This window comes from Tachypleus tridentatus, chromosome 13 (assembly GCF_004210375.1).
Source record: "Tachypleus tridentatus isolate NWPU-2018 chromosome 13, ASM421037v1, whole genome shotgun sequence".
NCBI lineage: Eukaryota > Metazoa > Arthropoda > Merostomata > Xiphosura > Limulidae > Tachypleus > Tachypleus tridentatus.
In genome coordinates this window covers 145,874,115-145,901,852 of record NC_134837.1, presented here as the reverse complement: position 1 = coordinate 145,901,852, position 27,738 = coordinate 145,874,115, and the positions used below count along the sequence as shown (strand labels likewise).

At 34.0% G+C, this 27,738-nt stretch overlaps 2 protein-coding genes across 5 annotated transcripts in view; one reads left to right on the top strand and one right to left on the bottom strand.

Annotated features, from left to right (window-relative positions):
* The window catches only part of LOC143240305 (uncharacterized), a 28,313-nt gene extending 9,434 nt beyond the window's left edge, over positions 1 to 18,879 (bottom strand). For all 3 annotated transcript variants that reach the window (XM_076482530.1, XM_076482528.1, XM_076482529.1), the window contains exons 1-3: positions 18,588 to 18,879; positions 8,173 to 9,330; positions 5,556 to 5,667 (exon numbers count right to left, since the gene is read on the bottom strand). In XM_076482530.1, coding sequence (XP_076338645.1) covers positions 5,556 to 5,667; positions 8,173 to 9,330; positions 18,588 to 18,640 — 1,323 coding nt within the window. In that variant the 5' untranslated portion in view covers positions 18,641 to 18,879. The remainder of the gene's footprint in view (positions 1 to 5,555; positions 5,668 to 8,172; positions 9,331 to 18,587) is intronic.
* Positions 18,880 to 25,720: 6,841 nt separating this feature from the next.
* LOC143240304 (eukaryotic initiation factor 4A-I-like) overlaps positions 25,721 to 27,738 on the top strand; it is a 37,927-nt gene continuing 35,909 nt past the window's right edge. Inside the window, exons 1-2 of one of the 2 annotated variants that reach the window (XM_076482525.1) lie at positions 25,721 to 26,035; positions 27,674 to 27,724. In XM_076482525.1, coding sequence (XP_076338640.1) covers positions 26,013 to 26,035; positions 27,674 to 27,724 — 74 coding nt within the window. In that variant the 5' untranslated portion in view covers positions 25,721 to 26,012. The remainder of the gene's footprint in view (positions 26,036 to 27,673; positions 27,725 to 27,738) is intronic. The other variant, XM_076482526.1, reaches the window with a different exon arrangement.

Here is a 27,738-nt window from a genome sequence, read left to right as displayed (position 1 = left end):
TTATATCTGGACTACATGTTGTCAGCCTCAGCCATCAGCCCATAAACACAAGGCGTTACCTAACTAGAAGTTACATTGTTCTGACCCTGAGTGAAATTTGTTACCTCTTCAAAAGGTGTGAGAAAGTTACGATGTACCAACGTCTAGACTAACCAACTTCTCCTGAGGAATTTTCAATGAAAATTTAATCACCTTAATTTCTGAGTCCCATCATGTTGGTGTTATTAACTGAACTCTAGCCTCTTCCTCGAATTGCATAGTTTACACTAACTCAATTGATTACACTAGGTAGTGCTTATGGCTCAAACCCAGTCAAGCAGAAAGCCTTGATCATGTTAGGTAAGTTATGAGATGTCACATATGACACCTTATTGTTGATGTTAGAGATATTTGTTATTTCATCATATTGAGCTGCAATGTTACCAGACGTGTAACGCCCTTGAAATGCCAGCATGACTGTTTATATTTTCAGTCAACTATAAAGTGACCACTGACTCCAAGAATACTGCGGTTTTGTCTGCTACTCCAGACATCTACAGTGACATTCACGTTGTGTGCAGTTTACAGCACAGAGATAACTTTTTACTGGACTTCATCAAATCTGCTCACGACAAACTTTGTGGACAAATGTTTGTCACTGGGAAAAATACACCAAGAATTCATGGCTGTCATTAGATCTTGAAAATCTTTTGACTTCACTGAACAGGTTGCAATGTACTGGCAATAAAACTGACGAGTTTGTTAACTGTGTGATTATGACAAAGGTGTGTAGACTTATATCTGGTTCATTCTGGACAGTACACTGCGATTGTAGGCTGTTGCGGCTGGGCGGAAGTGCCACAACCAGACGCAGACTTCTATAATTTTGCCCCATGAATGTGCTTGAAATACAAGTTACATAATATAGATTATAGTTAATAATAATAAAGATAATAAGTATATATGTATATTATATATCATAATAAACAAATATCTCAGTTATGTATTATAAAACATACTTTGTAATAAAGATAATAAAAGCATATTGTACTAAATAAATGAAAACAGTAACAACTATGGTTTAACAGGTGTTAGAAATTTAGTTTCCCTATATTATATTGCATAGTTTACATAAAATATAGTTCATATTAACAAAAACTTACCTTCTGCTGTTTATCAGTTTATAAGTAGTTTGCGTTGGAAGTTATGCACAAAGTTACATAATGTACTACGGCATGGCATGGCCAGGCGGTTAAAGCACTCGACTCGTAATGTGAGAGCCGCGGGTTCGAATCCCCGTCACACCAAACATGCTCGCACTTTCAGCCATGGGGGCGTTATAATTTGACGGTCAATCCCATTATTCGTTGGTAAAAGAGTAGTACAAGATTTGGCGGTGGGTGGTGATAACTAGCTGCCTTCCCTCTAGTCTTACACTGCAAAATTAGGGATGGCTAGCGCAGATAGCCCTCGTGTAGCTTTCCGCGAAATTCAGAAACAAAATAAACAAATTAAAAATCTCGCAACCGTATTTACGAATTTTACTCGATATTTATCATATTACATTACAGAACATTTATTACAAAGTTATGTGTTGTTAAACTTCAATATTTAATGAATTATTAGTCCCATGAAAAATCAATTTTGAAAATTATGTTAAATTGCGTTTGAAACCAAAATTTAAAAATGAAAAAATGGTTTGAAATACACTTTGTTTTTCAAGTTTCTACACTTACAATAACACATTCAACTACGATATTTTAATTATTTATTGTTGCTTGCAATAGAATACTTCGCTCAAGTTTAAAATCTTGTTACTCTTAAGATTGCTTGAACTTTTCATAAGCTTTTATGGCACGCATGTATATATCTATGATATACGAAAAATAAGGTACCTTCAGTTTATTACTTCATCTATTTTTTTTTCTTTTCATAGTAAAATTGGAAATATAAGATTAGAAACAATTTGTTAAATATTATTATCTGAAAACCGAATAAAGTGAAGTCGAAAGAATGTACATGCAATTTGTGTGTGTTTCATCATAGCAAAGCCACATCATTCTATCTGCTGAGTCCACCGAGGGGAATCGAACGCCTGATTTTAGCGTTGTAACTCCGTAGATTTACCGCTGTACTAGCGGTAGGCTGTGTAATTTGTTTGTAAGATACAAACATGTAAGTACAATTTACTGTTTGAAATTACTATTGGAAACTACAATACATTATTTAGATTTTGCTAAAAAGAAAGATACTGAAGAACCCTTTTTTTTATTATTAAACTTAAATGCATGTTAAATGTGTTAAGTACATGAAGTTTTTATTATTTAAAAAAATATTAGAAATATAGAGCATTAAATTTGCACACGTGCACTATAAAACTTTCTTGTATTATGTCTGAATTTTCCAATGAAAAATGAGTTAAGAAATTTTTTTATTGTTTCATTCTATTATACATCTGATGGTGATTAATTTTTTCAGTTAAATGTATACTTCAGTTAATTATCCTATATTAGTTCAAAAATCATAAATATATATATTCATGAAATACTTTAACATATTTTGATATATTCTATTTGCACCCCCCTCTCCCTTAGTAGCTTAATGATAAGTCTCAGGACTTATAACGCTAAAACCTGGGTTTTAACACCCGTCATGGAAATAGCACAGGCAGCTCGTTGTGTAGATTCTTGCTTAACAAAATACTAGGAAACAACGAGCCAAGTTCTAACATACCACTTATCTAAAAAGTAGTGGTTTCTCTTGCATTTTGCACAGCTAATTCAACAAGACTGACAGGTATTTATGAACGTTAAATTCTAGATATAACATCTTTATCTGATGTTTAAATAACTTTTTTTTTTACTTGAAATCATAAAATGTTACTTACATTGCATATGATTTGAAAAAAATAAGAACAGATTAATTAAAAACAGTGTGGTCTGTGCTTTTATTAAAAATGAACTGCTTTTTCATCTTTTCTCGGTAATTTATTTATTTATTAGCATAATATATGTTCATTTGTTCGAATATATTTTTCTCTTTCTTCCTCTTTTTTTTTTTTAAATACATAAACAAAGACTTCATTACATTTACAACTTAGCGTATGTACTCTAGATAAATGTTGGTTTCCGGAAAACACCACCTTATCAGCCTGGCAAACAGGACTTTCCACTTCCTAACTTCCGGAAAATCGAGGGCACCATATGCGCTCTACCACAATTTTATATTCAAACCAATGTGAGAAGAGAGACATTAAAATATTCTGCAAAGCATTCGATAGTAGTTTTATTTGATTCAATGAAAGGTGCAATGAAAATGAAAGTCTTCAACCCATACATAGATGTGAATTAAATGAAGGTGGTCAAGTCACATATATCTTTTCTTGGTATTATCTGGACATGTTGAACACTCTATATAGACGCAACTTAAGCAAAAATCGTCAACTTATACATATCTCTTCTCGGTAATATCTAAATGTGTTGAATATCCCACATAGGTGCGACTTAAGTAAAGGTTGCCAACCCACAAATACCTTTCCTCGGTTTTTCAGATAATACCCGGAAAAGATATGAATCACTTGATGACCTTCATTTAGTCTTATCTATATAGCATATTCAAAATCGTCAGATAAAACCGAGGAAAGGTATGTGTGGGTTGACAACCTCTACTTAAGTCGCACCTATGTGGGATATTCAACACATTTAGATATTACCGAGAAAAGATATATATATATATATATATATAACTTGACAACTCTTACTTAAGTGTAAGTCGTCAGCTCATATATAACGTTCTTTGGTATTATCTGATTATATCTTGGTTATGCTATATAGGTGCAAGTGAATTTGAGAGGGTTAACTTTAAAATATTTTATAACGTTTTTATTGAGGCACAGGTCCTTCATTGGTTGTATTCATGAATATCTGCCTTCTTCAGAAAAACAGAATATAAATTTTAAATTTATCTCATTCTGATGATATCCACTTGAACTTGCATTTTATTTTTATTTTATCTGTATTGTAGCTACTGGTAATAATGTAAAAAGCTGTAATACCGAGAATTAAAAGACTGGCGTCATTATGTATATATATCTGCAGAATAATTATTTCTTTTTTTCCCCATGGCTAAGTGGCTAATGTACTCGACTCGCAATTCGAGGGTCGCAAGTTCGAATCCCCGTCACACCAAGCATGCTCACCCTTTTAGTCGTGGGGGCGTTATAATGTTACGATCAATCCCAATATTCGTTGGTAAAAGAGTAGCCCAAAAATTAGCGGTGGGTGGTGATGACTAGCTGCCTTTTCTCTAGTCTTACACTGCTAAATGAGAGACGGCTAGCACAGATAGCCCTAGTGTAGCTTTGCGCGAAATTCAAGACAAACCAAATTTCCTTTTCCATTAATAATGGTAAAACAATATATACATCAAATGTCATTTTATTATAACTTACGATATTGATCATAATTTTCATAAATTTGAAACAAATATTCAAAAGCTTTTAAAGATACCTCCCATCAAATGGTTAGTGCAGTGTTGAGTTAGAATTTTGTTTATAATATTAAAGTTCAATAAATTTGTAAATTTCACAATGGTCAGCTCATTTTCTAAGGACAACAGCAGCAACGACAAACTTCATTGTAAATGTTTAAGCAAAAACTAGCAACCATCTTTGAGACCTACAATTACTAAAATAGGCACTCCTCAATTGTGTACGTTGCTTGACTTGTTCATGTGTCCTCAGTAATTTATGCGGAAAATGAATTGGTTTCAAAGATTTTAAATTCTTACTTTATTTACCATGTAGTAAAATAGTTGAATTACATTAATAAAATACGATTGAATTAATAAGCAAAGTACGTTAGAGAATGTTTGTCTGAACCGAGATATTCACTATGATGATCAAACACTGACAGTAAATTCTAAGTGAATTATATAAGATGCATTAAGAAATGTATTATAAGTTTTCAAGAACTCTGTTAAAACGAAGTAAATATGGTAAATATATTGCTTAGATGTTACGAAGTGATTATCATAAAGACATTGTTATTATGAAAGCTAAATTAAATTAAATCCAGCTTAAAATGTTAAACTTACATCGATTTTTTTTTTTCGTTTTGAAGTTAAGCACAAAGCTACACAATGAGCTCTCTGTGCTCTGTCTACCACCACAATCGAAGCCCGGTTTCTAGCGTTGTAAGTCCGCAGACATGCTGCTGTGCCACTGGGGGACACTTGCATTGAAAGAAGGAAAAATATAACAGTTCTTTCTAATACACATACAGAGACATAATCGCTTATGTATTGTAGATTCTTGCAGGTCAGCATTTTAATAAAATATAATTGAGATGTAAAGAGTTAGATTCAATTAAACATCACAAGAAAAAGTAGTATTATGTACACACACACACACACACACACACACACATTATTTGTATATGTATCATCTATATCTATTGCTAGTTACTTTCCGTTTTTGCTTGTATATTGTTTCTATTATAGAAAAAATGATATCATCTAGTAATAATTACTTAGACCTATGACGTACGAAACTCAATTGAAAATGAAAAGTAAACTACCAAATATTTTGAGACGTTAGCATCTGTGTTTGTAGTGCCATCTGTTGGCCAGAGTGGAGACTCGGAAATCTCAGCGGTCTCTTCATTTATCTTTACGCAACTGTCATATTTTCTGAAAAACAAATAAGTTCCTTTCATTATAAGACATGAAGGATAGTTTAAGAAAGAAGAGTCGCTTACTTTTACCTTACACAAACCTATAGTATGAAAAACTGCTTTCTCGAAAATACGATATCCAGAATATCCAGTAGGTCAGTTTACATTGGCCCTCCGCTAGTACAGCGGTATGTCTCCGGATTTATAACGCTAAACTCGGGGGTTCAATTCCCCTCGGTGGGCTGAGCAGATAGCCCGATGTAGCTTTGTTATAAGAAAAACACACATACACACAGTTTACATTGAATTAAATTCGTGACTCTTTATTCGCAAGTATTAATTGTAACATAAAACGTTCTCAACAAATGTTAGAAAACATGTAAAGTGGTGTGTGTTAAACTCATTCATGTTACGGGTAAATCTACAAAATAACAATGTAGCAAAATATCTGTTTCAATATTCCCAATCGAGGGGAAGAGAGCTGTATACAGAGAGAACTTTATACTCAGGCGTTCTTCAGAAGAAGGCCTAAAAACATAAGACGAAACCACATTATTTTTTCAACAGGCAGTTGCAATCCATTACATTTCTCAAATCTACGATATCTGATCTGTTTAAAGTCCCACACAAAATTTCGTACAAAGCTACTCGAGGGCTATCTGTGCTAGCCGTCCCTAATTTAGCAGTGTAAGGCTAGAGGTAAGGCAGCTAGTCATCATCACCCACCGCCAACTCTTGGGCTACTCTTTTACCAACGAATAGTGGGATTGACTGTAAATTATAACGCCCCCACGGCTGAAAGGACGAGCATATTTAACGCGAGGGGGATGCGAACCCGCGACCCTCAGATTACGAGTCGCACGCCTTAACACGCTTGGCCATGCCGGGCCCGGTAGCTGTGTGTCGTCCAAGGAAGTTTTGAAACATTAAGACGCACACATGATTATGTAAGAAGTAAAGTAGTTTGCGAACGAGCAGACATCTAAAACGTAAAATGATTCATTTTAAGCGAAACACTATTTATACTAGGCTTAATTTTAATCAGTGATTACGAAAAAACCCACTTGTAAAAAAAATTATATATTTGTGAACCTGACGATGATCGAAGAAGGTCGAAACGTTATTCGCTCTTCTACTAGTGCCTTCTCTACCCATTCCAGCCGTTTTTAAATATATAAGCTTAATTTTCTTATATTAGAATCAACCACTTTTGTAATAAACATTAAGTTAGAATTTCCATTACATATGAGGTTAATGTTAACATTACGAGGTCCCTAATTATACTTTCTCAGGTTTCACGTATAATTATGTTTTCACATATAACTTTGGTTACTGCTTAAACTTGATAAAAACAACTGTACCGTTTTCTTGCTCTATGATGACGTCCGTCATTGATTTCCGTTCTCTTGCGATAACTCAAGACCGTATATTAACAATTTGTTGTTTAATCAAAGATACTCAAATACAATGTTTACAGTTATGATGACGCCATTACTGGCTCTAACTAGATAACTAAAGGGAAACCCGAATTCAAATTACGATTTACTTAATATCTTTACTAAAAAAAAAAAAAAAAAGTCACTTCAAAACAGATATAAACAAAAAAATTATAAACACTTCAAAAATAAACTTGCTACTTTAAAGATAATGATTTGGTAATAACTATACTCTGAAGTATATATGTAAAAACGGCTGGTTTGGGTTGAGAAAATTTTTTTATGTAGAGGAACCCGACGATGACCGAAGAAGGTCGAAACGTTGTTCGCTCCTCTACATAAATATTTTCTCAACCCAAACCAGCCGTTTTTTACATATATATTTTTTCTCTACAAGAGGGTTTTCTCGTCATCACTGATTATACTCTGAAGTATATTCCTGCCACTGCAATGATTTTCACAATAAAAATATCCTTAAAAGTTAACCTGTTATGTGTGTGTGTATATATATATATTTTTTTTTTACTTCATGTAATATTTCCTGATAAGTATAGAATGGTAAAATCCAATGAATGTACTTTGTAAATATAACAAAATAAACTAGTTGCACTTCATACTTTTTTGAGTATGGTCACATAAACGCCTAGTTCGTACTATAAGCATACAGCTAATTCTTTATCACGTTTTATCATGCGTTTAGGTTATTTCGTTAAGTTTCTAGCGACTTAAATGAAGCTGAAGCCTACTTAATCACGATATGCTTGTAGAGTCGTTTACCTACTCGTGAAAAAAAGTTGTTTTAAGTATTTTGAAATGTTACGAATATGGCAAAGATGCTATTATTTTAGGTGAAATTAAACAATGTTTGAGAACAACTGATTATTCATAAATTGCTAGCAACAAAATATATTATTTATTTAACTCTTTTGTTTTGCATAAAAAATAAAAATTAATGTATATTTAAGTAATTTCTGTTTAATATCAATGTTTAATATTCCTTATTTTATGTGGTGACTTAATTTTTTGTTATAATTTAAGTCGCATTTTTTAAATAAACAATTCACTTTAAAAATCAAAATAAATACCTTGTTTCATAAGTATTTTCAGGGAAACCCTTGTTGAAACATGGTACTACTCTCGTCTTATTTTCTTTTGCAGTGTTCGTTATTGAACACTGAATCCCTTCTTTGTATTTTGTTATTGATGCAATGCCGTTCAAATTATCTATGCTGTGAGAAATGTTGTAATCCTGAAAATATTCTTGTAAGGTGGATGATTTCCTATTTTCAACAACATCCTCAGATCTTTCTCTGTTTTCTGTGTTATGTTTTTCTGTTTCGTTGACAACATTCGTAATATTAAAGACATTATTGGCTGATTTAATGTCTTTACCAGGTAACTCTCCTACAGTTTCTTTTATGTCGCCTGAAAATCTGTTTTCTCTATAAGTTTTGTCTTCTTCATAAAATCCTTGTGGTTTATTTTCTACAGTTTCTGGAATATTAAAACATTCGTTTTTTAAAGTTACTTCATCCGATGAAAACCTTCTTCTTTGCAAAGTAAAGTCACGTATATCTTGATAATTAGAGTCATTGCTGATATCTTCTTGTAAAGAATCTTCCTTTGAACTATCATCCGACAATGTTCCATCTTCAGAAGATTCCCCTGTACTTTTAGTACGGTCATACATTACTTTCGGAACTTCTAAATGTCTCCTTTTACTCATCACAGTTTTGTGTGAGAAGACTTTAAGAAAATTATCACATGTTTCAGTTTCTTTCCACTGGTCCCTATTTAGAATAACTCGAAAGTTATCTGCACCTGTTCGACGTCGTCGTGTTTTTGGTTCTTCTCTCTGTGTCGACTGGTCACAGAACACGTTGTCGCACAATATAGTGGATACTTTTTCAGATGCATCTTTTCCACCACTCTCTTCTAGTGTGATTGTGTGAGATCCACCGGCACTAAATTCATTTTCACTGCAGTCCTGGTAAACTTTCAGGGAATGACAAGAAGAAAGTGAATCACATTTTAACGATAACATGTGATAATAATCGTTACACTTGATACTGTGTGTTAAAGGATAGTCCTGACTCTCCCGTAAGGAGAAGTCTTCCCTTTGAAAATTTGAAGAAAATCTATTGATGCGGTCTTTGAAAATGGTTGGAACATCAACCTCTCTCTCTTCATATTCTAATAGAATGTTATCCAACATTTGCAAACATGACTTCACTTCTTCTTGGCTGAAAATTAAACCCAAACGAAAGTTAATGAGTGCATATACACATTGTTTATATAATTTCAAATTATTATAGTGCATTTTTTTTCTTATACAAAAAGAAACTTTCATTTGTTTGATTTTTTTTACCATTGCCTTTAAGTAATGATCAAATCTAATGTCACTTGTAATGCCAATTACAAAATAAGAATTTATTAACACTAATTTTATTCAACAACTTATTATGCATGTATAAACAATGTCACAAGAATACAAAACATTGTATACATGTCAATACAAATACAACAGTTAAAATTGGTTTTTGTTGTTAAACTTGTTATGTATTATAATTTATTCGGACGAGTCTCCGATTTATTATGTTCCGTATGTTAACGTATTACCATCTCAAGTAATTCGAGCTTAGTAGTTAATTAAATATTAATATGTATGAAATTTATGTTATTTGCCAACAAAGTGATACACACTATCCCCCTTTTAACACAAATATATTTTAATATACAAACATAAAAACAATACTATTTATAATAACGATTATCACTAATGGTTATTACAAATGATGGTTTATATACAATAGTTTTACAAACTTAAAGACAACACTGAGTCGTATATCCGGTCTAGAACTGAATATTTTATCGACGATCCAGGTCCACGACAAACAAATTAATTCTGAGTTTATATTGTTACACCCTTGTTAAACAAGTTAGCTTGATTGGCCTCACATCGCTACTAGTTCACTTCTTACCGATGAAAATATTTAATGTCCTCGAAGAAATACTAATGCCCAAAGTTATTAACCAAGTTGAGTGGTTTGTAATGTTCGAAATCTGTAAACGTTCCTGGTCTAGTTCTGTAGTTTTCCAACTAAGAGACACTAATCACAATTATATTTTCCTGGACCTGTAACATACTGACTGTAATTGACCAACAATATTCTCTTCTTTTTCGTTTCTCGGCTAGCCGCCTTTTATAGGAACAACGCGAGTTTGTAGAAATTTCAACAAAATTCTCACACGCTTTCGTAAAACAAATACATATTGTCAATTTTTACACTCACAAACGTTCTACATATTTTGAGACCAGACGGGACTTGCGCATACAGTCAACAACATACGTCACATGCAAAGAAGAAAACTGTACTGAAAAAAGCGTAGGCAATAAAATAAATGTGCAACGGTAAATTCGTTACAAACTGTACTGTTGAGCATCAAATTTAGTTTAATATTAAACTGCCAAATTTAACATTTCTTCCCTAACCTTTTGAAATTAGAAAATTCCTGTAACTGCAATATATATATATATATATTAATAAAGATCTTATATTTAGATAGATTTAATTCAGGTAAAATATTGCAAAGTTAAAAATGATTCCAAATTGTGTATACGAGATACAGACAACATAATATTTCTTAATGAATAGAACATTTTCTTGGCAATTTCTGTGAATTAACAAAACATTTGTTTATTCAGTTTCGCGCAAAGCTTCTTGAGAACTATCTGAGCTAACCGTCCTAAATTCAGAGGCAACAGTGTAGAAAAAGGAAGCTAGTCAACATCACCAACTTTTGGGCTACTCTTTTACGAACGAATATTAGGATCGACTTTCACATTACAGCCACCTACACAAACTGAAAGAGCAAATATGTTCGACTGGTGGTTTCGAACTCGCGGCTCATAGACTGCGAATAACCTAATGTGGATTTCCTATAAGAAAACACACACATACACTTGAGTGTGTAATCATCAGGCCATTCTAGACCCTTAACAAAAGCTAATTTATAAGTTTTCTATTTGTTTATTTGAGCATTTTCGCACAACGCTACATAAAGGGCTATTGGATTGGCGGAGATATATGTTTAATTTTGGACTGATAAAGTAGTAGAAAGTCAGCTAGTTAATAGCAACCACTGCCAACTATTGAGTTACTTTGGTAGTGGGATTTGTCTAACATTCTTATAGTGTGCCCATGCTTGAATTTACAGTCTGACCAAGCGAAATACTTGGCTACACCAGACCAATTAGTATAATTTATATCTTTGAATTTGTGATCTGACTAGATATTATTTTATTCCACAATATTGATCTAATATATCTATATAACCGAGTTTGGAACAGAATTATTGTGCAAGAAATACGATACAATACTCACCGAGTTTAGGACTGGCCTACAGAATTTAGCGTGACAATGATGTTGGTAAAAACACAGGTGCACATGTGTGTCTGTATATTGTAAATACTTTATTTCTAGAAGTTTTTATCTCATATCTTACATGATTATATATTTATATGATGACATCTTTGTTGAAGAAGTAAAAACAGAAACCTAACTGAATTCGAAGCTGTGTACCTGCTTACATAAGAAATAATGTGTGTTGCTGTGTTTTCCTTAATCTTGTATGATACTCGATTGTTTGCGAAATATTATTTTAAAACAAAACAAATACATTTAGAAAATCATTAATCTGTAATACAAAGTTACGCTTGTTACACAATCTGAAACAATCGTTCGGAAGTTAGTTGCTTTGTGATAAAGCAAAAATACTTCCAGCAGTTTTTATGTCTTATGGCACATTTATCTGTGCATGTTTGTATCAGCTTAGCTTTTTGAAGACTTGTGCTGTTCGAATTACAGTTCTCGACTAGTTGTATAATATAGACCACTGTTGACTGATGTGTGCTTGTATATATATATATATAGGCCTGGCATGGCCAAGCGTGTTAAGGCGTGCGACTCGTAATCTGAGGGTCGCGGATTCGCATCCCCGTCGCGCCAAACATGCTCGCCCTTTCAGCCGTGGTGGCGTTATAATGTGACAGTCAATCCCACTATTCGTTGGTAAAAGAGTAGCCCAAGAGTTGGCGGTGGGTGGTGATGACTAGCTGCCTTCCCTCTAGTCTTACACTGCTAAATTAGGGACGGCTAGCACAGATAGCCCTCGAGTAGCTTTGTGCGAAATTCAAACCAAACCAAACTTAATAAACTCAAAAATAAAAATAAAACACATAGGGTGCCCTTCGACATGAAAAGTTCCAATAGATACAGCCCTAAATTCATCATCTGAAAGTTTACTTTAAACTAGAAAGACTGTAATCGAAACTGTGGTAAATACAGGCTCTGAGAATAGAACACCAACTTAATCAGGTGTTTGTCCTCGGGCTTTATTTATTACTAGAATTCTTTGTTCGAAGTTAAGCACGAAGCTACACGATGAGGTACTGTACTCACAGGTATCGAAAACAGTTTTGTAGTATTGTAATTCCGTAGATACACCGCTGTACACGGCTAGCACAGATAGTCCTCGAGTAGCTTTGTACGAAATTAAAAAATATATACATATATAAATATATTTGACTATAATGAAGGAAATCGGGCAGTAAGCAATCTTTAAGATGATTCTAAGAATTCCCTTTCCAGAATAAGAAACGAAGTAGGTTAGATTGGCAACAATTTTTGCGTGTTTTTTTTACAGCAAAGCCACACTGAGGTATCTGTTGTCTTCACCTAGGGGAATCAGACCTCTAATTTTGGCGTTGTAAATCCGTAGATTTACCGCTGTCACTGTGCCCCACATGACAATAAGAAATACATTAAACGCCTGTCCTGTAAAATAGTTATTTCACCCTGTGAATTTCTGTCCTCGAAGATGCTATTTTTCTTCCATAATTCTAAGAGCTTCATCTCTAAATTAAGAGATTTTAAATTCTACTGCAAAAGAGGGTGCCAGTACTGTATCCTTTTTTCTGTTCTGTTACAATAATTTTATGCAACAGAAACCATTTCTTATATCCTTCTTTCATAAGCTTCAAAAATCACAAATATGCAGCCTTTTGCTAATTAATAATTTATTTTTGCACCAAATCATTTTGGAATGTTCAAATATGTCAATCCTTTCTGTTGCACAACTATACTTCTCTGTAAAAAAAATAAATTTCATCTTGGCTGATCCACAAAAATATATGAATAACCGATAGGCCATTTGCTCGAAATGCATCACAGCCAGTTCACAAGAAATAACTAGCTTTACATCTTTTTCAATGCCGATACATTTGAACAAGTCTATAATGATACAATACTTATGTTATACATGATATATACATACATTTGGTGTGTTTAAATAACTTCACATTTCTGCTAATAAATTAATTTTTCAGTTTAACAACAACAACAGTCTAATATATTTCTAGAGGATAATTCAGTATTTCTATATATCTCAGTAAAAGTGTTAATACCCATACCAGCCGTTCTGAGATATATTTTTATTTCAAGTGGGTTTCTCGTCATCAAGAATTCGGTATTTACTTTGTCACAGGTTAATAAGACGCTTGATTCGTAGTCTGCAGATCGCGGATTCGAATCCAACTCTCATAAAAAACGCTCGTCCTTTCAGCCGTGGGGGCTTTATAATATGTCGTTGAATCCCACTATTCCTTAGTAAAAGAGAGTCCAAGGGTTGGCGGTGGGTGAGGATGACTAGCTGCCTTCCCTCTAGTCATACACTGCTAAATCAGAGATGGCTAACGCAAAGCCTCACAGTGACACAACGGTAGGTCTGCAGACTTACAACGCTAGAAACTGGGGTTCAATACCAGTGATGGGCCAAGTACAGGGCAGCTTCTTGTGAAGCTTTATGCTTAACTACAAACAAACAAAACTAGTGTAGATAGCCCTTGTGTATGTTTGCGCGAAATTCAACACAAGCAAACCTTTTGTCACTCATAAACGGAACTGAGAGAAAGAATGAATATATCTATTTACTTTAACTTTTATTGTTATAAGACAAATTAAAATGCTTTTCTTTATATTGTTTGTTTTTAATTCGTTATTTTATTTCTGTCATTACCACAACGTTTAGACAAAAATAATTTGGCCTTGTACTAATATTTAGTTTTTGTGAAACATTATCATTTTATCTTGTCATAACGAACAAACATTTATGCTACAACAAATTAACGTTGCCCATAATAAGTTTCTCCCGGTGACTCAGGGCTTATAACGATAAAAGCCGAGTTTCAATACTTGCGATGGGTAGAACAGTGATAGGTTAACAAAAAACAAGAAAAAAATCATAATAAGTATAGTTAATGTAAAGAAAAATATCTTAACATACTGCTGACTGTCGTGTTAGGTATAATAGTATAAGCTTCGCTTATGATCACTTTTCTTCTATCGCGATAAAAAGTAATTTCACATAACCTTCTAACCAAGCGTCTGTATTTTAACCCCCAGTGACTCAGTGGTAAGTCTGAGCGTTTATAACGATAAAAATCGGGTTTCGATACCCGCGGTGAACTCGCCATAAATAATCCCTTCGTATTGCTTTGCTCTTAATAACAAAGAAACAGTCTCTATTTTGTAAAATATTGCGCTAAACCCACAAGACGTTGCCTTGTTATGTATTATATTCCATCTATACTTACATAAGTAAAATAATAACAAAAAATTGTTATCCGTGAACTACTTCGTGGTCTTTGGACCAATCTCAACCAAACTTGGTAGAATGATACATTGGACTAAGAATTATGTCATAAGACGATGATTATCCATTCATACTCATATATGGCTAGGTCCAGAGCAAAAATATCTTTATTTAATTAATAACTCCATAGTTTTGACAAACTGTTATTTCAAAAGTATTTTATTTTGAGTTTTTAATTCAAAGTTGTTTATATTTTCTAGAAATAAATTGCGTGTTTTCATTTAAAATGTCAAAAAAGTCACGTTTTACTAGTAAAAATGGCAACCAAAACACAAGGTCAGACCATTAAACTGGCAGGGATACATCTGAAAACCCCTTCCTTTTGCATAGTCAGTTCTTTGTTACAGTCATGTAAAAAAATTAGGACACCCTGTGAAAGCCTGTGTATGTTTGTATATAGATATTTAATCTCAATTTTAACAGTACTGCGAGATTATAGGAATATAACTAAACAATTAAAACTGAAGAAAAGACTTTTCAAGATCTTCTGTAAATGTAATTCTACAAAAATGCATATTCTAACTGAGGAAAAAGTTAGGATACCCCACATTTATATCACTTAAAATGGCTCAACTCACACACAAGTGTATCACACCAGGTGCACATGATTAGAAGATCGTTGCTCAGCATTTTGAATGAGGCTTGCCCTATTTAAACCTCAGACATTTAGTTTGGTGTGCTCCTGACTGTTGAAGTGAGAGTGAGCAACATGGTGAAAGCAAAATAGCTGTCTGAGGTCTTCAGAAAGAAAACTATAGCAGCTTATGAGTCTGGTAAGGGATTTTAAAAGATCCCAAAAGATTTTGAAATCCGCTATTCCACTGTCCGGAAAACAATCAACACGTGGAGGGCTTTCAAAACAACTGCAAACATGCCCAGGTCTGGTCGTCTAAGCAAGTTCACCCCTGGAGTAGACCGCAAGATGCTTAAAGAGGTCTCCAAACACCCTAACATGTCATCACGGGACCTACAGCAGGCTCTGGCTACTGTTGATGTGAAAGTGCATGCCTCTACAATCAGAAAGAGACTGCACAAGTTTAACTTGCATGGGAGGTGTGCAAGGAGGAAACCTTTAGTTTCTAAGACTGGCCAGACTGAAGTTTGCCAGAGGGTATGTAGACAAAGACCAGGACTTCTGGAATAATGTTCCTTGGACAGATTAGTCCACAATTGAATTATTTGAACACCAGAACAGAGGACATGTTTGGCGTAAACCAAATACAGCATTCCAGGAAAAGAACCTTATACCAACTGTGAAGCATGGAGGTGGAAGTGTCATGGTTTGGGGCTGCTTTGCTGCAGCAGAACCTGGACAGCTCACAATCATAGAATCCACCATGAAATTTACTGTGTATCAGAGGGTACTTGAGGATCATGTGAGATCATCTGTACGAAATTTAAAGTTGACACGGAACTGGACCCTGCAACACGAGAATGACCCAAAACATACCAGTAAATCCACCAAGGACTGGCTGAAAACTAAGAAATGGAGAGTCCTGGAATGGCCGAGTCAAAGCCCAGACCTTAATCCCGTTGAGGTGCTGTGGGGTGACTTGAAACGGGCTGTACATGCAAGAAACCTCTCAAACATCTCACAGCTGACAGAATTCTGCATTGAGGAGTGGAGCAAACGTTCTTCAGACCGATGTCAGAGACTGGTAGATGGCTACTAGAAGCGTCTCACTGCAGTTATTTCAGCCAAAGAGGGTAACACTAGCTATTAGGGGGTAGGGTGTCCTAACTTTTTCCTCAGTTAGAATATGCATTTTTGTAGAATTACATTTACAGAAGATCTTGAAAAGAAGTCTTTTCTTCAGTTTTAATTGTTTAGTTACATTCCTATAATTTCTTTTGTTGAAATTGAGATTAAATATCTATATATCCAAAAATGTTACAAAAATACACAGGCTTTCATAGGATGTCCTAACTTTTTCACCTGACTGTAGGTGTTCAATAGTAGGATCACCAAGAAATTTCTTTATTTTGGCCCAAGAAGAAGGAAGAACTCTAATATGGTCTGTCAAGAATCATTCAGAATGTGGACTAACTCTGGGTCTATAGAGAGGGAAAAAACTAAAAGTAGTAAAGTAAAAAGAAAAAGTAATGTAATTCTAATAATAAAGTAGGAGCATAGTAAATTTTGTGAGAAGTAAATTATACGTATAAATATTAATTCCTGGTTTAATTTATTGATTCAAGTCCTAATTTCAAACTTTATTCGCCAGGACGTAGGTAAATATCGTCAAACACATTAATATCCATTCTTCTATCATAAGAAGTAACTTTTCTGTAATGGATTACATTTCTTAATGCCATGATAATGAATGACTGTCCTGCAAGACTGTTTTATTCTATTCTTCCATTATGTCAAGCAACTGTTTTGTAAGGCCCAATAATTTATTCTTTTGTTATTGTAAAACTACAGTGTACTATGAGATATTATAATTCATTATTCCACAATAAAAGTTAGCAGCATTCCAAGATATTATATTCCTTTTTGTTATAATAACATGTAAAAGTGTTGTTATGTGATATATATTTCATTGTGCTATGGGCCCGGCATGGCCAAGCGTGTTAAGGTGTGCGACTCGTAATCTGAGGGTCGCGGGTTCGTATCCCCGTCGCGCCAAACATGCTCGCCCTTTCAGGCGTGGGGGGCGTTATAATGTGACGGTAAACCCCACTATTCGTTGGTAAAAGAGTAGCCCAAGAGTCGGCGGTGGGTGGTGATGACTAGCTGCCTTCCCTCTGGTCTTACCCTGCTAAATTAGGGACGGCTAGCACAAATAGCCCTCGAGTAGCTTTGTGCGAAATTCCAAAACAATCAAATAATCATTGTGCCATAACATCGGTTAACTGTTCTGTAGAACAACATATTTAGATTTGCTATAATTATGAGTAAGATATTATGTTTTATTTTACCATGGTGAAAAGTAACTGTTCTGTATACATCAGATTATATTATTGCATAATAAGAAGCGTGTATGTGTTTTCTTATAGTAAAGCCACATCGGGCTATCCGCTGTGTTCACTACGTGGAATCGAACCTCTCATTTGACCATTGTAAATCCGAAGACTTACCGTTCACCAACCAGGGATCTGTAATAACTATTTGGAAAAAAATATATGTCAAGCACTTTATTATGCCTCTTCCGAACTAGACGGTTTTAAAGTCGTTTATGAACCAATTATGTTACGGATGTAAAGATGTTTCAACCTCATCCATGTATTAAAATTTTACACACGTGTTAGTCTAAATTGAAATACACATTTTATCACACATATAAAACTTAATACGCACTATGCTATAAATCTCAATAAAATTATCTCCACCGTGGCTCAAGGATAAACTTGAGAGTTTATAACGCTAAAATCGGTGAACTGATCCTTGCTCTGGGCACATTACAGATCGATTATTGTAGTAGATTTGTGCTTAACAATACATAAACTCTGTTTACAAAATAATATGCAATTTTTAACGTTGCAAAATGCTTGGTGCTTGATATTAATGTAATCTGGAAAGCACATTGATCGAATGTTGAGTAATAATGAAAAACAAAACAAATTTCGTTTAATCATAACATCTTAAACTTTGCGGTTGTTAAAATCATAATTCGTTCAGTGTTACCTGTAGTTATAAACTCTTAATTTATCAAATGCATTCAAAATTAAATTTTTCCTCAAATATTTGACACATTTTTGAAACTCTAGGTTCATTTAGTAACAAGTCAGGACAAAATAACCTTAAATAACGTTTGTTTCACAGTTGATAAAAATGTTTACTTACTCGACCGAAGACGTGCTGCTGTTGCTTCTTCTTTGAACGCGCCATTTCAACATCTTTTTTGCTTGCCGTAATAACTACACGTTTTATCTTTTCCGGAAGATTAAAAGCTTGACGTTAGTGAGCAAACATATTCGAGAAATGATTACGGATTAGGCGAATCACGTCCCTAAAAACTACTGAGGTGTTTCTCAAATGTGCTTATTCATTGAAGATTAATTATATACCTGTGCTGTAAAAATGTCAGTACTTCTCCGAGGAGTTTTTGGTGGCATGTATGTGTGTTTATTTATTACAAATAGTTCGAATTGTAACTTCCTTATCGAAAACAAATGCGATGGTAGTTCCATCTATAAAAACATAATAAAAGTATGAATCAAAGAATAAATTCCAACATTGGAAGTAACATGAGGACAGTTATCCAAGTTTTCAGAGTAATCAGTTTGTTTTTGGTGATTACCAAAATTATAATTCGCATATTTTTTACAGTTATGTATTTCACCGTTAGTACGAAAATATTTTCTTGGCGATGGTTTAATATTCATATAAATTCGTAAAATATTTGTTATAACGCACAAAGTTAAAAGTAATAAAAAGAAAATTATATTTTACTTGTTATAGACTCTAAACCAATTTAAAAGTTCTTTCTTATCAGTTTCAAAGTTTTATCAGATGTTTAACTGAATAAGGTTCATAACCACTTTTTTCCATGCCAAATTCTTCTTTTTGTCACTCCCCCCTAATGAGCACAGCACAAACAGTCTATTGTGTATCTTTGTTTTTAACATCAAACCATTTTAAAAGGATTAAATACAAAAATACCAAGATAAATTTGATTTATCATTCATCAATTTATATTTAACTCTTTTATATTCACAATCATCACAAATTCCCTAGATTCAAAGTTCGTCTTTTCTACTTATCTAAGAAATCCTACAAAATTAGAATTAAGTAACTAAACAATTGCTCATCATTAGATTCCATATCTCATTTCTGTAAAAACCAAAATATTTGCATACGATCTACTTTTGAACAACATGATTTAATTCCATTTAAGTATACCATACTCCTCCTCTTAACATATCTCAATATATCATACACGTTTGTTGTTTCCTTATAGGAAAACCTCACCAGTTTTATCTGTGCTATTTACAACTTATTTCATGCTGTTGGTGAACTGAACGCGTTGTTATCTGAATGTCTAATTGTCCAATTACTTATCAGTCAGTCGGCCATACACACGCACATATAAGCATACACTAAGGACCTGGTGAAGGCAAAAGGAAGATTACCAAAAAAATCGTCAAGATCACCACTGTCAAGGCAATAAGTCCATAAAAGATTAAAATGGAATAACATATTTTCTAATAACCAAATATTTTATTTGTACAGAAGAACAACCACATAAATCTGGTTATTTCCTTTTAAATTAAAGGAAAGAAAATCCCAAAGTAATCCTTCCTCTACAGTAACAACTTCTTTTTGACAACAGTAACTTCCATGTTTTTGTAATCTGGTTTACTCAAACTGAAAATGAAAAACGAAAATTGGTCTCTCGAAAACAACAACAACTAGAAATTATGAACGTTAAGGATCACCTACTTACAACCTGAAGTTACTTAATCGTGTTGTTAATATATCATATCCCAACTTACTAAAAGATCAACTTGATGTACTGTACTCGAGATTAAAGTGTTATACTTCAAGAACCTACGTTAACAATGAAAAAAAATCATCACGAAATTGAAACAGGGATAAGTTAATTAAATGCAATTAATCAAACTGTAATAAGGTTTCAGGTTAACAACATTTTAAGAACGAATGTGGTTCCAAACTGTAATCTAACCAAATCAAAAAATAATACTCTGTTCGTTTGTTCGTAATTAAGTACAAAGCTACATAATGCACTTTTTGTGTTCTGCTCACCACTGGTATATAAAACCGGTTTCTAATGCTATAAGAATGCAGGAATACCACTGCGGGATAACACTACTCAGAATAATAAAGATCTTATTATAATTATAAATTGTAAGATTTTATAATTTTAAAGAAGAAACAGTATAGTCCTGGCGCCAATAAGATAATATGTGAAGGTTCAAATTGCAGACAGAAATTTGATCTAACTAAACACATTGCGACATAGCTCAAATCTGAAAAAAAAAAAGTAGGGAAGAACCTAAACCTCTAATCTCTAATAATACTTCCCCAGACTTGATGTTGCTTCTAAAATGCAAAAAGAGAATTTATCGTTTAGATCAAGTGTAACTTGCAACTGTGGTTTGACACACCCTTTGACCAAAAATTTAGTGTTGTTTGTTTTTGGAATTTCGCACAAAGCTACTCGAGGGCTATCTGTGCTAGCCGTCCCTAATTTAGCAGTGTAAGACTAGAGGGAAGGCAGCTAGTCATCACCACCCACCGCCAACTCTTGGGCTACTCTTTTACCAACGAATAGTGGGATTGACCGTCACATTATAACGCCCCCATGGCTGAAAGGGCGAGCATGTTTGGCGCGACTCGGGCGCGAACCCGCGACCCTCAGATTACGAAGCGCACGCCTTAACGCGCTAGGCCATGCCAGGCCCTTAGTAGTGTAAGACTAGAGGAAAGGCAGCTAGTCATCACCACCCACCGCCAACTCTTGGGCTACTCTTTTACCAACGAAAAGTGGGATTGACCGTTACATTATAACCCCCCCACCACGGCTGAAAGGGCGAGCATGTTTAGCGCGACGCGGGCGCGAACCCGCGACCCTCGGATTATGAGTCGCACGCCTTACGCGCTTGGCCATTTAGTGAACAGAACTTCAGGATTATTATATTTCAATATATGCACTCCAAAGTAACACCAAAGCTTTTATTTAGATAGGCCCGACATGGCCAGGTGGTTTGGTTAAGGTTTAGACTCGTAATCTGAGGGTGGCGGGTTCGAATCCCAGTCACACCAAACATGTTCGCCTTTTCAGCCGTGGGGGCGTTATAATATGAGAGTCAATCTCACTATTGTGACAAAGAAAATACTGAATTATCTTCTAGAAATCTGTTAGACTGTTGTTGTTGTTAAATTGAAAAAATCATTTACTAGCAGAAATGTGAAGGTATTTAAACACACCAAATGTGTGTATATATCATGTATAACATAAGTATTGTGTCGTTATAGACTTGTTCAAATGTATCAGTAGCGATAACAATGAAAAGTAAAGCTAGTTATTTCTTGTTAATTGACAGTGATGTATTTCGAGCAATTGGCCTAACGCTTACGTTGCTACTAGGAAGGCTCACTTTGGGATTCTGTATTAAAATCATTTTACCACAAGTTTAGAAATTTTATTTAAAAATAATTTTGTTGATAAATATAATAAATGTACAAAATGAATGTAGATTATTAAAAAAGAAAGTTGATTGGAATGAAGGACAAACCTGCACAAGGGGCTGTCTGTGCTCTGCCCACCATGGGTATCGAACCCCGGGCTTTAGCGGTGTGAGTCCACATACTTACTGCTGTGTCATTAGAGAGCTGAAAGGAAAAAAGTACTATTTCTCCATTAATTGAGTGATTTATGAAAAATATTATAAACTAAATTCCTATTATTTTTTTTAATTTTAGCGATAGTCAATTTATTTTAGTGCATTACAAAGTTGTTATTCATTTATTTCTTTACGTAAAGAAGTAGATACACGCATCTTTTATATATTTTTTTAAAAAAGAGTTCCAATTATAATTAAATTTTGTCAGGTACTTCCCCTATATTAGTTTGAAAAATCGTGGGAAGTTTCGTCCAAGTCGAACTTACTTATATATATATATATAAGCATCAAATAACTTTCATTGGCAGTTGTCTTCAGTAAAGATACAAAGCGATAGTAACATCATTCGTCTTATCCGCGGCTGAAAAAGCGAACATGTTTAGTGTGACAGGGATTCGAACCCGCCACCCTCAGATTACATGTCTAAGCCTTAACCAAACCAACTGGCCATGTCGGGCCTATCTAATCAAAAGCTTTGGTGTTACTTTGGAGTACATATATTGAAATATAATAATCTCAAAGTTCTGTTCACTAAATTTTTGGTCAAAGGGTGTGTCAAACCACTGTTGCATGCTACACTTGATCTAAACGATAAACTATCTTTTTACATTTTAGAAACAACATCAGGTCTGGGGAAAATATTACACTGCACAACAAAGTTTTTGCTTCTTGAACACTGTTGGGTGTTCCTTATAGATTTTTGGCTGCTGATTACGAAAATCACATCCAAATTTGCCCATAACGTACCGTTTCATCTAAATCTTCAGTTTAACCAGGACAATACTACAATGGAAAAACGATATCAGGGCAACTGGAATCCGTCAATGCTTGCTGACTACTGTTGGACACTGCAACGTTATGTACCGGACATTGAATGCAAACGAAAATCAGGAGAAAAACACTTTTAATTATGTTGAACATAATAGCGTATTAGAAACATAAACGCAATTAAATGCGTTATTGCCGGTAAACGCAATATTTCTCAGAGTTCCAACGTGATGAAGCAAAACCAAAGTTATATTTGTGCATACCCACCAGGTACCTGTCACAATCAGCAAAAACTTTTCAAAAATTGTTTTGCAGTGTTATTAGAGAGCAGAGGTTCAGGTTCTTCCCTGCTGTTTTTTTTTTTTTTCAGATTTGAGCTATGTCGCAATGTGTTTGGTTAGTTCAAATTTCTGTCTGCAATTTGAACCTTCACATAATATCTTATTGGCGCTATGACCATACTGTTTCTTCTTTAAAATTATAAAATCTTATAATTATAATAAGATCTTTATTGTTTTAAGACCTAAGGGAAGGCAGCTAGTCATCACCACCCACTGCCAACTCTAGGGCAACTCATTTACCAACGAATAGTGGGATTGACCATCACATTATAACGCCCCAACGGCTGAAAAGGCGAGCATGTTTGGTGCGACCAGGATTCGAATCCGCGACCCTGAGATTACGAGTCGAACGCCTTAACCCACCTGGCCATGCCGGACCGACGTAGAAAATAAGTTCTTTATTGTTGTTGTTGAACTTCGCGCAAAGTTTCTCGAGGACATTCTGCGTTAGCCGTCCTTAATTGGGAAATGATAGACGATAGAAAAAGTAAACAGTGAACCCCACCAACCGCCAATACTGGGTTACTCTTTACAAAGAAGAGTGGGATTGTTATATTATAACACCTGGACAGCTGAAAGGTCGAGAAGTTCAGTGACAGAATTTAAGCCCAAGATCTGCAGATTGTAAGTTGAGCTATCTAACAACCACGCCCAGTTCTTTACTAAAATTAGTGAAAAACCTAATTCCTGAGTACGGTATGCCAATTAAATGTTTACCTTACTTCTTGCCATTAAAAATACGTTAGGTAGTTTCATGAAACATTAAACTCAGTTCACTTATCAACTAAAATGTTATGACCAGTTTTTTTGATGTTTTACCTACAAGATGCTCAAATGCTTTGACGTCTGTCAAGAAAGAGAAAATGTGAACCTGTTCATATACAATAAATCTTTTTACTCTCACTTACAGGACCGACATATACAAAATTATTGTTTTGTTTTGTTTTTGAATTTCGCGCAAAGCTACTCGAGGGCTACCTGCGCTACCCGTCCCTATTCCCACTATTCGTTGGTAAAAGAATAGCCCAAGAGTTGGCGGTGGGTGGTGATGACTAGCTGCCTTCCCTCTAGTCTAACACTGCTAAATTATGGACGGCTAGTGCAGATAGCCCTCGAGTAGCTTTGCGCGAAATTCAAAATAACAATAACGATATAAATCAAGCTTAATAATTAATTTGTTCAAAAATGAAAAAGCTATGTAACAACGTGAACGAAATAACTACAGGTAGATTAAGAGATGGTTGTTATCTAATGATACTACGCTACCTTTTATATCAAACGGAGTAATAACTGTTGTAAACGGAATAAAATTAAACCACCTTATGAGCCAGTGAACAAAATTCGAATTAACTTAACAAAGATAAAAACAGAATAGAAACGCAAGAAGGAGAAGGCATTTATTCTATTTCTTGTTATTGTAATTGTACTTTTACTGGTAAAACAAAACAATCTCTGACAATTAGAGTAAAGGAACGTAAGGCCATTGTCATCAGAAGAAAACAGAAAAATTGGTTTTAGCCTTATTTGGCGACACAACCAACCACAAAAATAATTTCAGTCAATCAAAAATCATTGTAGAACCAACATTTTTCTATTAACGCACCACGACAGAATAGATAGAAATATTAAAAATGAAGAAAGCATGTTCAATAATGAAATTGTATTTGAACTCAATTCTATTTTGAGTTATTTTATTATTATTATTATTAGTTATTGGATTTTATTGCCGTTAATGAATCTTGACATTTCAGATCCTGTTCTGAGCGTGATCATACATCTGCTTACTTAAACAGATTGTTTATTACAGATTACAATTTTAATGTCGATAGCCAGCGAAGTGCTGGAAACCAACGGGCCTCACCAACTGACGAGTTATGGCGTTGAACAAAAAAGGCCACTTGGGTAGTGAATTGTGAAAAACAAAAGGTTTTTTTTTTTTTAATTTCGCACAAAGCTACTCGAGGGCTATCTGTGCTAGCCGTCCCTAATTTTGCAGTGTAAGACTAGAGCGAAGGCAGCTAGTCATCACCACCCACCGCCAACTCTTGGGCTACTCTTTTACCAACGAATAGTGGGATTGACCGTAACATTGTAACGCCCCCACGGCTGAAAGGGCGAGCATGTCTGGCGCGACGGGGATGCGAACCCGCGACCCTCGGATTATGAGTCGCACGCCTTAACGCGCTTGGCCATGCCGGGCCCGAAAAACAAAAGAGAGACTGAAATTCTATCTTTTTTTACATAACGAATCAACGTGAACAAATTATTACTATTTTGAACTAAAATCATTTGCAGTTTCCTTTTTATTAACTAGCGTGTTTATTATTTTTCTTTTTGTTTCTAATTTAAGTGAGCAAAATTCTACTTTTCAGTTTTAAAATATTAACAATAGTGAAGTCCAATTTTTATAAAGTAGTTGGATTTTCATCTTTTTCTAATTTTATCTATAGTTATAATCTATCAGTAATCCAATTCTTCCTACGCCCTCTGTTGAAATATTTTCTCGCTGACGTTAGTTTGGTTCGTCTAAGACGTAAACGGATAACTCCTTATTAAAAAAAAAAACAATTGTTGTAACGAAAACGTTCAACATTGCGAAATATATTTTTACAGTTTAGAAGTAAGCCACGGTTTTTGGTTGCAAAAGTTGAGTTAGATTTGAGCATTTTAAATATTTTCAGATTAACTAGTTTTTAACATTATTGAAAACTTAATTTTAAAACAACTCGTGAGGCGATTATACTCCACAGTTGCCACATATTTTGCAGAACCCAAGTGTAATAAATGAAGACATGTCGAATTACGGTTATAGTGGGTATGGTAATTTTTCTTACTGAGCATCATGGTATTAATATTGCTGTTGTAATAAATTGTGTTAATCCTATTTTTTAGTTAAATTAGTGTGTTTTTTTTGCTGCAAGTTCCATAAGAACGATAATGAAAAAATATGTGGAAAGTAGTATTAGTAATAAGTAAAGCTACCTTAAAATGTTAAATCATTTAACATGGATAAATATTTTATGTAATGGTAAAGAATATACTCTTATTCATGCTTATTTTTTTAGTGATTTTTTTAAAATTAAAAGACGTAAACTAGAAAATACTCCCTTCTTTTATTTGTTTACCTTAGTGACGATAGTGGGTCAGCTATAACTTTACCGGTTTACATCACTAAAGTACAGAGCACCTTTTAATGGAGAGAATGCACATAGTTTTATGTGTAGCTCTTTGCTAACAACAAATTTTTTGTTTACCTTGACAGCTAAAATACTAGGAATAGTTATAAGGAATTATTTTAAGATGCAAGGAGTAAAAAGAAATTAAAATTCAGTATGCAGGTGGCACAATAATTATTTTAGATGGAACTGAGATATCTTTATTAACTACTAAACTGATTAAATAGTTTTATTTGACAGATTGGTCAAGCTTAAAATTATATTTGAAAAATTTAAATTCATATCAGTTGGATTAATAGAAGTAGAATGAATTTGTGATAAGTTGTGGAAGATAGTTAAAGTATATAAATTATTTTAGAATTTTAGGTGTAGAATTGTCAATGTATAATAGTGACATAAACTATGATCTTAAGGTGATTAAGATGACAGAATGTTTATTTAAACAATAAAAGAGATGCAACATGAAAATTATTAGTAAAATTTTCATCCTTTGATACTTAATATTGGCAATGCTTATTTTTGAATGAATAGCTTACTAAATCCATTATAATAATTATTTATAATTTAAATAACATTATATTTTACAAACTTGTATTGGTTAGAAAGCTAAGTGATAATACTGTGGATTTTTGAATATTATTTGGTTTTATTATTTTTATTTTTTGAAACCGATGTTGAATAACAAAATAATAACTAGATTAAGTAAGATTGGAGATTAAAATAGTAGGTATATGTGTTTAATGTAACAGTATAATGTTAGATTAGGCTTAGTACGCATAATGGTTCTTTAGGTTTAGTTATATTCAACTTGCAGTGAGATTGTAATACTAGGTACATTGTTTTATTTAACATGATGGCTCCCACACGACCCTGTGATAGTCTTTCAGTAAATCTCACATGACTCACCAATGAGTCGTGCTCTGTTTTCTTTTTAAAGGACCACTTATTGACTGGGACAGAATGGCTACATATATACTCTTCTTTAAAAAAATGACTACTGGGACCCTAGAAAGTATCTGCAAAATAGGCTTGGGATCTAACACTTTAATAAATAGTCTAAATCTAGGTAATTGTCAAATGTAGACTTAACAGTGTTAACAACAAGCTATTGGTATTTAATCATAGTCAGGAGTTTAATTTTACAAATAATGCAATGGTTAAGGCTAATTTATGGGTTAAGCATTCTCAGTTTGTTCGGTGAAATGAATGGGTTTTATTTTGGAACTGTTGTACACTTTTAAGGAAGCTTTTAGTGAGAATGTTCAATTTATATGTAGGGTTCACAGACTGGAAGAAAAGTTGGAAAAAGGAGATGGAGAAGTTTTAAAGTTTGTAGTTTTTG